This window comes from Macrosteles quadrilineatus, unplaced genomic scaffold (genome assembly GCF_028750875.1).
Source record: "Macrosteles quadrilineatus isolate MER2022 unplaced genomic scaffold, UCM_ALF_1.0 Scaffold_7__1_contigs__length_78375512, whole genome shotgun sequence".
Taxonomy (NCBI): Eukaryota; Metazoa; Arthropoda; class Insecta; order Hemiptera; family Cicadellidae; genus Macrosteles; species Macrosteles quadrilineatus.
The window spans coordinates 40,023,015-40,041,035 of NW_026542600.1; the positions used below are offsets into that span (position 1 = coordinate 40,023,015).

Sequence of the window (18,021 nt, forward strand, 5' to 3'; positions counted from 1 at the left end):
AAGAATGCCTGGTGAAATCGTTGTACAGTTAGCGTTGAATTGTGACTTAAATGTGTAAACGAATACATAAGACCAGTAACAAAAAATACCAACTTTACAAATAAATTACTAAACGGAATGTTAAATAATCAGAACATGATAATGCAGAGTTTACAAATTAAAGAAAGGTAAATAAGGCAATTCCAACCGTTAATTAAGTTTGATTAAAGTGAGTTAATTAAAGTTTGATAAAATTCCTTCCAATGGTTCAGTGCCCCTTATCATATATGAGTGTACTAATCATAGCTTGTTTGAATAATGATAACAAATCCAAAACAACCCTGAATCACTCCCGAATGTTCCCTACGTCTTTGTATTATATTCTTACACGTTTTTTAAGAATAGCTCACCAAGTACTGTACAAGGCGGAAATACTTACAATCTTACCAATAATGTAAGTTCCTTTTTAGGTTGCTAATTTTCTCAAAGCTAATTAACGTTTACCGTCACAATTTAGTTTTGGATTTACGCAACTCGTCATAAGACTGAGAAGTTAACATTTCTTGAATAAACACACAGGGAAATTGGGTTAGGGAACGAAAACATGGTAGGAAAGTTTTTTTGTCCGAGGACGTTAAGCACGAGTTTGGAATTGTTTTGCACATTACTTCAGGCTAGACCTAGGGGTTGCGGCATTATCACTTAGATAAAATCTAAGTGTGATTTGGCGGGATTTGAACCCAGGGACCGGAGTCCCGTGCTCTAACCACTAGACCAGCTCGCTCCGCAAATTAGTGTTTACCGTATGAAAAAGCTCTAGACACTTCTAGACCATATGGTAAGTTTCAAACATGATACCATATTCAATCCATTAAGCCTTAAACCATTGGCTATGGATATTACTAGTTGACTTCTCATCCTTAAATATGAAGCATATTTCTATGTGTAATGTCTGGCTATGTTTGAACGCGTAGCCTATTCACTCTTTTGTTATAACAAAACTATTTACTTATAAATATTTTTTTTTTTTGCTGTAATAATGAAAATATAGTACAGTAATGAGAAATTAGTAAATATATACGCGCACTCTAGACAAAACAGTCAGAAACACATCAAAATTGCCCTCAACCGATCCATACTGATAAATAGACAAGGAAGTACATTTTTATAAGTTCATTCATTAAACTGCGATACAGTATAGATAAAGTATATAGAGAAATTTAAGTAAACGTTGCTGCAAATATAACAAACACAATGACATGATGAAAACGTGTTGAGGTTTTGAATAAGTGTATTTTTCAAACTATAAGTAAACATATAATTTACAAGCCCAAATTATGAAACACGACTTAAAATGCTTAAAATAGTGGAAAAAGTTTATTGCGTCATTCAAAACAAATTATAGAATTAGTTTAGAAAAAGTTTAAAAAGGTCATGACGAAAGTCCGAAAAATCGATTGCGTCAATGTGTAGAGAAAACAATACACTACGCATTGTAATTATAATAACTCGCTTTTGAAACATACTGGGAAAAATAAATCAATTACAAGACTGATAGTACCAATGACTGCAAGGACTGACGTCTTTATTTAATGAAATCAGTGAAACTACGATGCAACAATTGAAGTTCGTACAGTGTTGTTGTTTGTACTCTGCTGATAGTGAACGTCGTATCGCCTACGTAACAAGTGCTTGTAAAACCTCACTAACTCGACTATTTGTGGACCCGGAGGTTGTCGTTAAACAGAACATTGAAATTTCTAATAGGTTTTAATAAATGAACTCATAACAGGCTAATTTTTTCAAATACATTTGCATTATAATTCGACATTTAAATTCAATATTTCTTTTAAGATTATGCAACTCAATATGTAAAAATACTCATGTAGGCCTAAGTAGACATAGTTTTGTGCAGCTAGTGAGCAAAGTGAGCAATTGCCTCACTCGAGAGAAATCCTTACTCACAATGGTATCTCGAGTGAGGCAATTGCACTTTGCACTCGAGTTGAACATTATATTTTTCCTACAGTTACCACAAAACAAATAAATTGGTAAAGAAACGTATAGTTATTTGTGCAACTTGTGAGCAACGTGAGCAATTGACTCACTCGAGAGAAATACTTACACGAGCCGTAGGCGAGTGAGGAATGGATTCTCGAGTGAGGCAATTGCACTTTGCACTCGAGTTGCACATTATATTTTTCCTACAGTTACCATAAAACAAATAAATTGGTAAAGAAACGAAACATATTTTTACAAAGAAGTGAACTTTTAATATGACATTTAATGATACAACAGTAAAACAGCTGACCAGCTGATTTACAGCCACTGCTGCCAAACGTATTTCGCGCGCATACGACGCATACGACAATGTTAACATTGTCTCACTGATGAGCGAATTGGCCACTTTGCTTTCTCAAATCAGTGAGAGAACATGTACATTGTTAGGTAACTGTAGGAAAACTAAAATGTTCTGGTAAAATTGCTTATTTTTGAGTGCGCTCTGTCAGCTGTTGGGTGTCGAGTTAGGCGAGGGTCTACTATATCAGTATACAATATCAGTAGTATACATAATACAATGCCTAAGCTGAAATGGATGAAGGTAGAGAATATTTTTACACGTGACGTTCCGCTTATTTTTTGATACTCGATATTGAATATCATTTCGGACCAATACCATTGGCATCGCAGCAATGTCGAGACAGCCACGAAAACATAACTGGTTATTTTATAAGGGTGATTGATATAAGTGTGCCAGCTGATTTATTCGAAAGTTATAAGAGATATCAACAAATGTTAAATTGTAACTGCCTTGAATTTTTTATTTAAAAAACTTTGGGTAGTTAGCTTATGTTGCATTAAACGTTTTCTTAAACAATTTTAAGGTCATATCCTACATTTCTCTGACTACTACATGACGCAGAATGTACACCGCAAGTCATTTTTCTTAGTTTCAACACGCTGTAACTCCTAACTGAGTATCTTTAGAGAAAAGATTCAAAGAATAAAAACGTTTTTATTTGCATTTACCTTCTAAAACAATCATAAAATGTAGGGTCGTCCATGATACAAAAATCAAAGTTGGTGGCCATATTGGAAAAATGGCGGCTAAAACTATATTTTTCAACTTGACCAAAACTGTTTAAATAACAAATTCGTGGCAGTTACAATTTAACATTTTTATCTCTTATAAATTTCGAATAAAACAGCTGGCACACTTATACCAATCACCCTGTAATACTTTTATTATTGAAAAAATATATACAAAAATTATTCGAAAGAAATTTAAGAAACTAAAAGACAGAATATATTTTGCACCCCACGCAGTACAACCGTAAAACAGAAAAACAACATTAGAAAAACTCAAATTTTAAAATGAGTCACAGAGCAAAAAACAATGCCTTTCCGACTATAAAAAACAAAAATCCTTCAGTTAATCTCATACAGAGTGTCCCTAAACAACCTGTACCCCTTTTTTTGGATTATCCCTTGCATATAGACAAACAGATTTTGAAATATAACTATGGGTCTCCATGCATAGTTTTCCGTCTATCTGATCGTATGTGTTAAACAAATTCTTATTTTATACAGGGTGGAACGAAGTTAGTGGTAAATGCAATTTTAACGTTCCGTGTTTTTCAAGAGAAACTCATAGATTTAAGAACGAAAAATCAATGAAGCAGTAGGTTTTATACATTATTTTAAAGATTATTAATTGAGGAAGTTTTTAGTACTACTTGACACTCTCTATAGTTCAGAGTAGCATAGAAAAGCCTACGTGAAAGTTAATGATGTTTTCTCAAAAGTCACAAATTCAAACTTCCATTGCAGAAGAAGTACTTATACAGATATTTGATCTCAACGAATTTGTACTATTATTATTGAAAATTTAATGAGGATTTTTAAAATTACAATGATGTGGAAATAAAAGCAATCCTTAGTGCAATTATGGTAATTTTATCTAAGCAAATATAAATATTTTGATGAAATCTTATTTTGTCTGTTACTGCCTACCTTAGAGGATATGGAAACTTAAAGTGGTGCCATTTTGTCAGTAACACTTAGTAGTTTAACACATTAAAATGTTTAACACCAACTTCGTTTCCACCCTGTATATTAATTTTATATTTGAGTATTTGAGAACGGACCTGAAAATTGCAACCTACGCAATCGAGCAAAGGCTAGTAGTATCTCAACCTGTTTGAAAGCAGCACTTTTCCTATTCGTTGAGCAGTTTCGATTATTTTGTTTGTTGTTTAACATAAGATAACAAATCAGTCCAATACCACTGATAGCTGGTCAGTGCAATGGAGTTGATAACTGATTCAATTACTGTAGAACGTTTGCAAAGTCGTAGACTAATGCGATTAGCAAAATCCACTCAATTCTACTTCCGAAATCTTAAAAAAACTGGCTTGTGTCAAAATTTATATTTCACCATTAAATTACATTAGTTTGTAAATTTAAAAAGTCCGCATTTTAAATCTGTCACTTAAAATCAATTTACCAACCGCATCCACAATTTTGCATACACAGTATAAATCTTGCAGAGAGCGAGGTGAAGTAAATTACACATATTTTATTTAGTGCACAATAAAAAAATAAAAACAATGAGATTTAACACTATAATCTATAAAATTACTTAATAATACAGTAGTGATTTTGCAGCTAAAGACTAAGTTGCAATAAATCAACAACAATAAAATTTGAGAAAAGGTTTAAACATAACCATTTGCAGAACTATGTAGCAGTTATTGATGTTTATGGAAAAACTACAAAATTATCCGTCCCGGATCTAGGTCTTGAAATTAGAGTAATAGCTTATTCTCTATGGAAAGTGCCCTAACAATTTGGGGCATGATGTTTGCCATCAATCGTGGATAAAGAATTCGACATTTTAAATACGCCATGGATTTAGAGTTTTGAATTCTTTAAACTTGAATGTATTGCTGGACAACCTTAACCCACTGAACAACCTACAACCCATACTAATAGTATATAGCCTGTGTGACTAAGAATGACGTCAATGGTGACTGGATATGAGGAAGCAGGAGGTGGCGTGAGGAGCGCCTACAGCCCTGCAACCTACAACTCAATGTTTACTTACTATAGCCTGTTTTAATTGTTTGGTTATTCAACGGTAATACACTCAATACACTAACTGTTTCAATTACATCAATTGCACCAATGTGTGTATTGTTGTTATTGAACAATAGTTTTAGCTAGTAGTACATGGGCCGTTCTTAGCATCCAAGCTGAAAAAGTGGAAGCAAAAACACGTTTACAAATTATTACTGTCATTGAATCAGCTGTTACTCTAAATGGATATTTGTGTTGTTGTAAGATGAAGTTGCTTACGGTTTATATTGATTGATTAAGGGGATTCGCTATCCGTAAACAGACAATTAAGAATCAACCCGTACCGTTAAAAATCTGGGTTTTTAGTCTTAAAAGATACTTTGTTTAGTTCTAAACGAAAAAATATATCTAAGAAATAACATAATTCATTTTTTGAATCGTGAAATTTGATTTTTTGTAAATACTGCACACTTTATTACGTTTGGGAAGTTGCCTAACTTCGATCGCCATCATACGGAAGTTAAATTTTTCAATTTTTTTTTATTTTACAAAAATGGATATTGCAAGACCCTTGAAGATAGAGGGATTAACTTGTGTGTATATTACTAGTAAAATGATAAGCTAACTTTTCTCGTCTTTTGAATGGTATTGGATCACAAGTCTAAGTAAAAAATATTTTTGTGCTCAATCAAAACAATTTTAGGCCTATCAAATAAAAAAAAATAATAATTTTTTAAAATTTTGTACATACGATGATAAACTACATTAATTTAAAGTGAATTTGATTACCTTTAATTTGAAACCAGAATCATCACAATTGATTGAACGGGGTTTTTTTCATATTATAATTTTTTTTAAAAATTACAATCTTTATACTAAACAAATATTTTTTGTTAACATGTCCCTAGAAAAATCATCATTGAATTAATAATTCTTGGGTCTCTTCGGTTAGTTCACAAGTAGACACGTGTACTCCTTTAATCGATGCTTGTATTTTAGCACTTAGACTCCTTGCCCTCTGGTTTTACCAACCAGTGCAATTTTCGAATAACATAAATGTATGTTTCGCAACTATATCACCAGAACTTGTATAGGAATTCACAACACGTAAAACTCGTGTTGAATTCCAAACGTAAAACAAAATTCAAATACAGAGTGGAATTTTTCAATGGTAACAGATTAAGCAACAAACTCCTCGACGTCATTAACAATGGCTAGGGGCCAAAGGAAATCAGGGGGTAGTTTACAAACACCAGAGTGGCACAGATTTACAAAATGTAAACAAAACAAGCTGGCAAATATAGGTTACTGGGTCGCACTTGGAAGCCGCCATTTAAGACGTGTCATATCACAATTATTTACAAAAGGTTCACGCAAGATGGAGTAGTTTCAGGATACAGATAAAAATTAGAATTTGAGCTGAAAATCCCGAAAGCTTGGCTAAATTCCCAATCGTAGTAAGCACATCAGATTTTTAACCGTCGTGCATTAATTGCGCCAGATAGTACCTACCTTAATTGCACCAAGCCCTCAAAGGGTTCCAAAAAAATTTCCTTAGTTCTTCTTGTTATTCGTGACGTTTCAATCCTGCGCAAAGGCCTAGCCAGGCAGGGGTGAGTTGCCGGCAGAAGGAATGTCCTAGTTTACGTGTCATCCTAACCTGAAATAACCTAACCTACTACAGTCCAACCTTACACAGTCAAAGAGGACCGCCACTTGGTGCAGTCAAGGAACGTATCGGATGGCTCTCTGGAGTAGTTGGCGCAATTCAGAAATACCCAACTACATTACTCAGGTCAGTTGGCGCAATTAATGCCCGCCCTTTGTAACTGTACATTAAGTTCACTTATTTTTCTAACCACGGTACTAAAACTTTTATAAAGAGGATACACATACAGTATACTCGCAATGGCTTTAAATGCATAAAAAGTGCCAACAGGTATACAGATAGTAGCATTGAAAAAAAAAAACATATCAGTAAGTAAAATAAACACCGAACAATGCTTAATTTATTCATTACTACGGTAACAGCATGAGGCACTAATAGCAGAAACGAGTAAAGAAAAACAAAGAAAACAATGAACAAAGAATAGATAAGAACGAACAATTATAACAGTGAAACAGAAGAATGAAAAAAGTATAACAAGTATTATTCTAAGCAGAGCGTAGAGTCCTTGCCATAGAGAATTACCACCATCAATTTCATTTATGATTTAATATAACGAACATTAATTATTGTAAAACCAAGAGTGTACGAGTTTCAAGGCTTCGCTAAACATCTAAAACATTTTAGAAGAAAGCAGTATTATGTCATACGGAGATACCTAACGAATAGTTTATTTTTATGAAAAAAATATTTTACATTATTCAGGATCGACCCAGCATGCATTTACGAGGTGAATGAGACCGTCCGTTGTTGCGGTAATCACTAAACTATGATCATAAATAATTAGTCTATTCTGCAGTAAAGGCGGGGACACACGATCGATCTTTTCCCCGATCAAGACCCCAAACCGAGCAGGGAGTAGGGAGAAGGGAGGTAAATATCAGCAAAATTTCAATCCGAACATTTCCCCGAACAAGACCAAGACCAGACGAGTTCTACTGAGCGCGGCAAAAGGGAGTTTGGAGATAGATGGAGAGCGTGTGTGAGTGAGAGCGCGAAGGCAGTCATAATTAAACAGTAATAAAACATGAAATAAGATGTTACAGAATTATAATTTTATTAACTGCCTTTAATAATATTAATTTGTATATACATTTTGAAAGAATTTAAGTAAAAAATCAATTATTTCTTAATGCAAGTTTAACATTATTGATACAATTGATATTTCAAGTTGTAAAATGCATTTTCAACCTTGATCAAACAAACCACAAAATTACAACATAAATGCCCATAATATATAACGGCAAAATATGAACCAACATTTATTTATTTTACCAAAATTAAAAAGTTAAATTGCCATTTTTTAATTAGAACTATCAACGCCAGCGCAGGCGGCCGCTCGGTGCGGCGCTCGCGATGGCGTACGGCGTAAAAATATACCGTGACACTTACATCACTCCGTACATCGGACCGATCTTTTCTTTGATCTTTCGCCAAAAAACCGCCTCCAGAGGGCTCGTCTCCCTGCTCGGCCTGATGTCTGGTTCGCCGTCTGGATCGGTGTACGGACTCCTGACACACTATCGAATATGCTCCCTTCGACCTCCCTTCTCCCTGCTCGGTTCGGGGAAAAGATCGATAGTGTTTCACCGTCTTAACTGTTACGATTCAACACAAGGATCAAGTTCTTAGACAGGCATTTTAAACCCTTCAATCAATTTTATAAAACATGTCCACTTGCGATTACTTCGGTGGCTACTGACTCCTTTGATGACTCCAATTCTTGCTCCTCTTCTCCGCAGTCTTGAAGGCCAATCGTGAAGAATCTTCAGAATTTCTTCCTTGTTTTGTGTGTGTACGTGTGAAGTGATTTTAATCTGTGTATTTGTTCGCCTGTTGTGGTTGTATATGTGCTTCTAAAAACGTCTATCTCATCCAAGATCCAACGAACTTATAGAAACGCTAACTACTACAGATTATTGAAGTTTCAGGTTTTTACCTTTTAAGAAATTCCCTTGGATCTTACTTTACTCCACTAGGCTTCAACGTTTTCATAGACTCTTGTACTGATATTCAGACAACAGAAACTGTGTCATTATCAGTGGATGAGATGTGTAATGCCAATGTAAGCCACCAACAGGATTTAAAATGCTGAACGCAATCAGCGTTTTCAACTTTTTGAGAAAGATCTAAGTATGCTTGTATATATAATAAAAACCCTCAAAACCCTAAGCAAGACGATCATCTTTAATGTAAATAGAACTTACCAAGGTTTCCGACCAAATCTTTAGATTGAGTCGCCAGCTCCTATCCTGGCTCGTTTTTCTGGTTTTCTGAGACGCCTCCCGGACTCCCGGACAGTCCCGTATTTGTCCGAGTTCCTGTAAACCGCAAAGGGAAAAGGGTATCTGAGAACGCCTAAACCACCCTGACTTATGCAAATATTTCAGTTTCGCTTCACAACAATAATATTATCTAACAAATAATCTGGTCTACTAGTAGAGAGGACCTTTACTTTGCCATGTTCTAAATCAATCATTGTGAAAAATACGAGTGGAAATGTGTTGCAGGATTGAACAACAAGTCCCTTGGAATCGGTACAAAAATTCTAATCAGTGACCAATAGACTGCCTTTAAAAAATTGAAAACCTAAGCCAGCATTGATTTCTTCAACGGGAAATAATGTAAAGTAGGATAGGTTTCTGATTTTGCCATTTAGCCACTGGAACCACCTTAAATCATCCAGCCGTCTTCGGACCTTTAAACTCTTCCCTAAATTTGGTAATTCTGAAGTGGCTTCGTTCTTCGTTATTTCAAAATTGCCATTGAACGGAGTCCCCAAACATTTTTTCCAGATCCGGCTTCTAGAAGGCTCGGAGGGCAAACAGTGACGTACTAAGGCAATAATGGAAAAGCAGGTGGCCGATAGTGGCGTGATGTTCAATGCAGCCCTTTGCCACGGCACGATTGAGCGCTAGTATCGCCAAACGGCCTCACCATTTTACCGCGCTCCGCCGCTCCGCTCCGCGCGTCAGTATCTCGTGCGCGTCTTGCCAGTAAGGGTGTACCTCTCCACACTACTGCACACGACTCCACGCGTCATGGCTAACCTTATCTTAGCAGCTGCCTTCATGGTTTTGACAGGTAAGACTGCCACAGCTTTGTTTAAAAATATTTTTGTTGAGTAATTTAAAATGTTTAAGTCTTACTCAGGATTTATTGTTGAGTTTTGAAAAGTTTTAATATGTTTAAAATAAGTTGCAGGTTATGGATTCCTATTTGAAATGTTGATATATTTTCTTGACTGACTTGTGCATGTAACATCTATCAACTGAAATAATTGGACTTCACAAAAATTTGTATTTATATTTTGTTTTATTTTTGCACAAATTGGTAATTATAAGTTATGGGGAAAAATCTTATAGTGTTGTTAATTATGAGTGATGGAATAAAAAATCAAACTTCAATCGATGTCACTGAAAGTATCTTTATTTCAAATAGTTTGTGGGGGTGTAAATTCACTTTTGCCTGTGTCTTGACTATCGTGTTTTCAAAATTTAGTTTTAAAAGAAGAATTCTAAGATGCATTCTACTTGGCAAACTCTTTTCGTAAGAATAAATTATAGGACTGCTCAAGATAGTTATGCACCTCCATTTACCATACTTGTATCACATTTTATTTCATTTTGACGCGTATAGCATTAATTCAATTGAAGAATTGTTAAGCATTAATTCACGGTCAAGATCAAATCGTTCACATTCATTTTTGCGCAAGGAAACGGCTAAGGTCATTAGAATCATTGACAAATTCTAATTAGAAATTCTAGTTTAAATTATAACAACTCTTACTATAATAAATTAATTCCTCCGGGAGTGCCAAACCAAAACATCTTGTCAAATGTTCTCTGACAGCTGTCATATCAAATAGGGCACCCATTTAATTATTCTCCATTATCATTCTGGGCGAATTAATTACCATTCGATTACTGAGCTCACTAGCGTTGTAGCTATGGCCCGATTTTCGAAATGTGATCGTTTAACTCGACTAAATCCCGCTTTTGGCTTTTAGGTGTGATTTTTGTAAGAATTTTAGTTCGTATAGGGCTATTTTTTTAAAAACAAAATACAGTTTGGAAATGTACCAATGCTATCGAACGCAAATATATGTTATGTTATGAAATTTTATTATTTTATTTAGGTGTGGTACCAGCTTTGGATATTTGTTATGAAACAAAATGATCATCGATATTATAACCATCTAGTAGTATTTGTTATATTTTGACACAATTTAAGTTGTTCTCGCAGTAAAACAAATTCCCCGATTATTTTGAAACTTAAACTTGTTAGAATTTTTTAAATTTTATCACTGTTATCTTGATAAGTTTGGGTTTGTGGGCGCGGTTTTATCAATATGCTTACCGGTTTCTCGTAAATAATAATTAAATCTTGCTCAACCTTGATTATCCTTTTATCGTAAGGTGGGGAACGCCTTAACCTCTGCATATTATTATAGAACCGCTCTAAGTTTTAATATAATTTTATAGTTTTCAAATTAATCTCCTTTTTTTGTAAAAAGGGAACATTAATTATTATTTCTTTCAACCGCACTTTGCCAAAGAGTAGCTTATATATATATATGGCCAAATTAAAACGATTTTTAAAATTGTAAAACATTTATGATTTAACAGTATTCCAAATAATATTCAGCATATAAGAAAAATGAATATAAAATGTACATAATTTGTAATTTACATTAGAAAAAATTGTGTATTTATAAATTTTGTAGTGTAAAAATGCATTAGTATTGATGAGTGGAAATAAACCCATGGTATAACAACCTACCATAACAGTATTATAAATCGATATAGAATTTCAAATTTCATTTAAGTTACACATTTTCGGTCATAGATGGTTAAAGATGAATAAAATGGCTGTTTAAAAAATATTGTTACATACAATCCAAACTTTTTTTATTGGTGTCTATAAACGTTTTATCAGCAAAAATTCATTTCCAAAAATCTGGTTAAATACAAACTTTAATTTTACCTCTGCTTCAAAATTTGTGATTGATCCTCTTAAGCGGCCGACGGCTAATATGCCAACACCTTCCTCACTTGAAAATATGTGTTTATTGCAATTTGTAAACCATAAAGTACATAGTTCCTATTATATGTGTGAATAACAATTATAACCAGCTAAGTGTAGCCTACACATTATTTTTACTTAAAATATTGGATGTATCAGTCTTTTATATTAGTATTGTGTACAACAAAGCATTATTTGCGCCGAGTATTTTTAAAACCTTTTTAGAAACATAATCTTTAGAAATCGCTTGTACATTACAACAATAACGCATTAGGTATTTAGGGACAAAAACGTTAAAGGCCATCTTTTGCAGAAAAAACTGTGGAAAGCCCGTGTTAAATGTTTAGGAAAAGTAAAAACTACAAAAATAAACCTTATACAGACCTAAATATCTTGTTAAAGCCCTGGCAATATCATTTAAAGGACCAATGCTAGTTTTATCAAATATGACTTTCCTTTTATGGTCCCGAGTTCTGAATCGGCAATTTTTTTACTTGCTCTAACGAAAGTACCTACTTTTAATTTTTTAACCAGTGCACTGGTGCCTGACAGATTTTTCAAATGAACATACAAATAATACTTCGAACCATAAAATGGTATGCTTACTTAAATACTTATACAGTTGTAGTTACCAACCCAATTTATCAACATATTTTAATTTCTCTACTGTACCAGTAAATACCAAACATATCAACAAAACATCCATGGAAACTGTTGTGTGCATATTCTTTGATTGCAATCGTAAAGGAGTTTGAAATCCACGTACAGTATTTTCAACTATGTTTATACGTTACATACGCGACGCTATTTATCAGCTAACAAGTGCGAAAGTAATTTTTCATATTAATCGTACGTTCGCTTTCAAGGTGAGCCAAATTATAAACATCACTATAATTACCACATCGCTGCTAATCTACAAATACAGAATTTAAAAACTTGTGTTACATGTAATCGTTATGTGGCATGATTTGTTAGATTATTTAACCACTTTATTAGGTTATTAGCATAAAAGATTCAAATCTATAAAAACATACGGATGACCTTCACCGAACACGTACTTTGTGAAATGTAAATCGGTTAAGTACTCGAATAAACTGGCAATCTTAATCGTGGGATTTTGTATTTGTTCACCCTCAAGCTTCGCCCAGGGTTTGACGCATTGCTCGGTTTTATAGCATTTGAGGAAACCATCAGTCACTGGGGAAGGAATATTTCTGTATCATTGAGAAATACATCAAATGGTCGCGTTTGAGGCGATCGAATCTCCAAGCAACGCCGGTTTCATCTTCCAAGCGCCGCCCCATTCTACCCTTGCCCTATCTTGTCTCTTCTTCGTTTTTAGCTATAAATTTTATTTTGTCCCCAATAAAGGGGTGGGGTATGGGGGTCATAAGATTATAAGTTGAGTGTGATAGTTTAGATTTACGTTTGTATTTAAGTAGTTTTTTTTCTGTGTTGAGTATAATTTTTTAACTAAAAATTGTATTTAATTGAAGCTAGACTTGGCTACGAGTAAAAACATAACAAACACAGCTGGATTATGGCGTTTAAATGAACTAAAATCTAGAAGCTTGCTGCTTACAATGTTGACATTAAACCTTGCTGTTATGTGATATACTTGTGTGCCACAATACAGCTTATAAAGTAACTTGGGTAGAAGTAGCTTTAGTTTTGCTTGGCAGGTTGTTTGTTTCATTTTACAAGCTTTGTTAGGCATTTGTCAGTGTCTAAGTGCCAATTTTGAAAAACAAAAGTATTTCCTAAAGGGGGGTCCGCAGTCAGCACATCCAGGATCCACCAAGCACGTGTGTGGTCAACTGCTACTGTCTACTCGTCAATAGGTGAACACTGAACAGGGCTTGTTGTTTCCTGAACTATTTTGACGAATATTCACTATTACCGCAACAGACTTCTCGGAAAGCAACGAATGTGTGGGCGCACCTGCTCGGAAATCGGCACGAACCAATAAGTAGCTACTCTTGTCAGACATTCAATTTATTTGATGTTACTAGGCCTAGTTACTATATGAAACGGGAAATACAGAAGTAATTTTTAACACGATTATGATAGATCTCGAGCCATAGTTATGCTAGGATATTCGAAAAGCGATTGTGACCTCATCCTTGCAAACCTGGGCTAATCCGTGTATCATAGACTACCGTCTGTTGGTGTTTATACGTAGTCCGTCTACGACCTTGGCGACCGGTTCTGGCCAGTCGCAAACCGGGCAACAAACTGGGCACTATGTACAGCGGGCACAATCACTCCGGGCAGGATCTAGACCAATCAGAGGAGGGGGCTCGCCGCCGTACAACCTCCGCATATGGAGTGGAAGTACCTGTGCATTCCAATAACAGGTTTGTATAAACAAGCTCCTTTTACTAACCAGACCTGTATATACAAGCTCCATAGGTACAAACAATTCCCATGCAGTATTCAAGCTAGATAGGTACAAACCAGACCTGTATATACAAGCACCATAGGTACAAACAATTCCCATGCAGTATACAAGCTAGATGGGTACAAACCAGACCTGTATATACAAGCTCCATAGGCACAAACAATTCCCATGCAGTATACAAGCTAGATGGGTACAAACCAGACCTGTATATACAAGCTCCATAGGTACAAACAATTCCCATGCAGTATACAAGCTAGATGGGTACAAACAAGACCTGTATATACAAGCCCCATAGGTACAAACAATTTCCATGCAGTATACAAGCTAAATAGGTTACAAACCAGACCTGTATATACAAGCTCCATAGGTACAAACAATTTCCATACACTATACAAGCTAGATAGGTACAAACCATTTCCATACACTATACAAGCTAGATAGGTACAAACCATTTCCATACACTATACAAGCTAAATAGGTTACAAACCAGACCTGTATATACAAGCTCCATAGGTACAAACCATTTCCATACACTATACAAGCTAAATAGGTTACAAACCAGACCTGTATATACAAGCTTCATAGGTACAAACCATTTCCATACACTATACAAGCTAGATAGGTACAAACCAGACCTGTATATACAAGCTCCATAGGTACAAACAATTTCCATACACTATACAAGCTAGATAGGTACAAACCAGACATGTATAGCGTATATAACACCTCAGTAACCTGTCGCTGTCTCTAATGTCTCTATAATAGACATTACTACTACTGTAATACCAGTTCCCTACATGCAAATTGTCCATTTTAGGGTTTGTTTTGGGTTGGCTTCTAGTTTTGAAGTCGTCCATACTTAAGTACCGGTACGGTAACCCACTGATTCGCGAAACGGCTCGACTAAAACCAAAAGCTCAATTCTATACATTTATCCACACAATTCATCTCTTTTTAAAATTATTAATGTTGTATATTGCATTTACATTTGTACTCTCCTCGAAATGTGACTTGTGTTGAGGCATTCTATGCTATTTATCGTATAACTGATTGCACTGTTGCGCTCTTAATTGGGAAGCACAATTGTTATAATAGATTCACTCGATATTACTCAACTTACTTCTAATAAATTACAATTAGTTTTACGTGCGTATAAAATTAATAAAGGTTCCCTTTCGCAACAATATAATTTAAAGTACGTTAGTTTATGATAGAGTGAGTGGAATCACATTCAACATGAATTGTAGTAGTTTGGTTTTCCGGTTGTAGTCTTCGAGTGGTTCTTGAGATTAGGCTACTCGACAGAATATTTTGCAAGGTTTAAGTGCTGTAACTCCATTCTAAATTTAACTGCGCAGATCTTTGCTTCTAAATCATGATAACATAAGCAATAAATCATATGGATTTCAATTTTGAGAGGGTCTTCTTTTCTTAATAAAGAGATTAACACAATATTTTTTACACTTGGGTTTAAATTTTTAGTTCAATATTTACATTTTTGTAATTCTATAGCACAGCCCTGTGGCTCTGATCCCAATCCAATACTGTAAACGAAACTGCTCAGAATGAGAGAGCTCCGCTTAGGGAGAACGTCTACAAATATCTCTCGATTGATAAGGAAACGCACTCAAAATAGTTACCGGTATTCAAAATCTATAAACTCTCCATACCTTGTGGTTAGGCTCTCTCTGTCCTAGTGAAATATTCTGTTAGAAAGTTAAAATGTCTCTAGAAATATTATGAAATGCGTAGAAAAATACTTATCGCAAAACTTTAGATTGTAAGTAAAAGTGTGTGAAACGAAAATTCTGTCCTCTACGAAATTGACTTGAAAACTTGGAAAACTAAATCATCGAATGTATCGACACCGGTACGTTTTCTCGGTCAGTTTAAAGCAATATTCGATTTCGCAGGGCAAAGTTAGCTATGCGAAGTTGAATGGGTGCAATTTCAACTCGAGCACGCCATATGAGGTTGCTTTATATGAGCTTCGCGGATTACAACAGTTTCTTTGAATTGTTTTGGATGACAGATCTATTTTTAATTTGAGATGGGTCTATTTTTTCGAGATGTCTGTTTGGAATTGTGTAGTATTTAGATTACACGACTTTGGATTACGGTTCAACAGAAGGTTTAAGTGAAAGAAGTTACTAAAATCGTATTTTTATTATAAACGAAAGTACTTATTGTTATACCAAATTAATACCGTAACTGTGACATCCCATAGAACGTAGTTTAAATTCCTCCAAATCACCAATGTGTTTTATCTAAGTGATAATGACGCAACCCCTAGGTCTAGCCTGAAGGAATGTTAAAAACAATCCCAGGTTCGTGCCTAGCGTCCTAGGACAAAAAATCGATCGTAAGTGTATATTTCTTTACTGTATGCTTTTGATTGCGAATAAGGTGTCAAAATGTTGTGTTTAGTTCAATCGGTTTTCATTGAGATATCAGACAAAATCGTGTCTATATCCGAGTCAACGTATTTTTTTCAGGAATGGTCAATGTAATAAAATCATAAATTTGTGTGTTTCTTTATTACTGCAACTATTCATACAATATTGTTAACGCCAAAACTATTATTCACTTAGAATCGATATTTTTTGTATTTAGCAGTAGAACAGCTATTAAGATACCCATTGTTCATACATGATTGATTGGTAATCACAATAATATTATATAAGGGCAGCAGCATCTTTGTATAATACAGAATATAGAGTATGTAGCTACTAAATAAATAACTTCTTGAACAGCATCGTACGTGTTATTAAATTACCTGAAAGCACAAAAAATACGTCAAATAACACTTATAATAATAAATTTACACTTATACTGTTGACTCACAAGACGGTAAATACATATGAAATATGGTAAAAGTGGTGATCGATTTCGATTAGACACTCCAATCATCATCGGACCAAATTGGCGAATGCGGTGACACACGCCTATTGGGTCTGATGATGATTGGAGTGTCTAATCGAAATCGATCACCACTTACCAACTTTTATGTGTATTTACCGTCTTGTGAGTAAACAGAATATGTGTAAATATATTATTATGAGTGTTATTTGACGTATTTTTTGCGCTTTTAGTAAATAAATCCAAACTGCTTGGATATACATTTTGATCGACTGTGATGCGATGTCATACAAACCACTCTGATGAAACTAACTGTTTATGAAATCCAAACGTAATCTATAAGCAGATTTAAGACGGCAAAATCTAGTCCATATCTGCACAAGACTATAACAAAGGCTTCAGTTCCAAGCTCCGGGCAAATCTTATCTTGGAATGTAAACAGATAAATTGAAATCAATTGGACCTTCAGGGGCCTCTGAACAAGCGATATAAACGATCAAGTGAATGCATACCTTTGAAACAACATGTTTGAAAGCGCAGCTTACATAATTAGTGTTGGGTTTCACAAATATATTAGTCCGGAATATTATATTTGTGTGAACAACAGATCCAACTTTCGGAAAGCTATTCAAATGTATAAGTATTTAAATTATAACATAGAGCCATAACTAATAAAATGTTATAAACTATATGAGCAGATAGGGCTGTGAAGTAGCTTTCCATAATAAGTTCAGAACCTAAAATTTAAAATTTAAATCGATCAACGCGATCTACTTCTATAGTTAACCATTGTTCTAATGGTGACATCCTACAACGCTTGGGGTATTTAGTCTCTTCACCATACAGTTCAGTGTATTCATAACGTATTTTTACCAGGAATTACTAATAGAATATCCTTTAGAAATTCCTATTTTCTGGTTATCTAGTTTTCATATCAGTCGAACTTCCCAAATCCGATGTTGAACTGGTTACTTTCCCAAATGATAACGAAAGGTGATATTTTTAAGTCGTT

At 34.6% G+C, this 18,021-nt stretch overlaps 1 protein-coding gene across 1 annotated transcript in view; it reads left to right on the plus strand.

The window, feature by feature from the left end:
* The first annotated feature begins 9,713 nt into the window (after positions 1 to 9,713).
* LOC128998600 (uncharacterized) overlaps positions 9,714 to 18,021 on the plus strand; it is a 54,479-nt gene continuing 46,171 nt past the window's right edge. Inside the window, exon 1 of the mRNA XM_054424810.1 lies at positions 9,714 to 9,808. Within this exon, the coding sequence (XP_054280785.1) occupies positions 9,766 to 9,808 (43 nt within the window). The 5' untranslated portion in view covers positions 9,714 to 9,765. The remainder of the gene's footprint in view (positions 9,809 to 18,021) is intronic.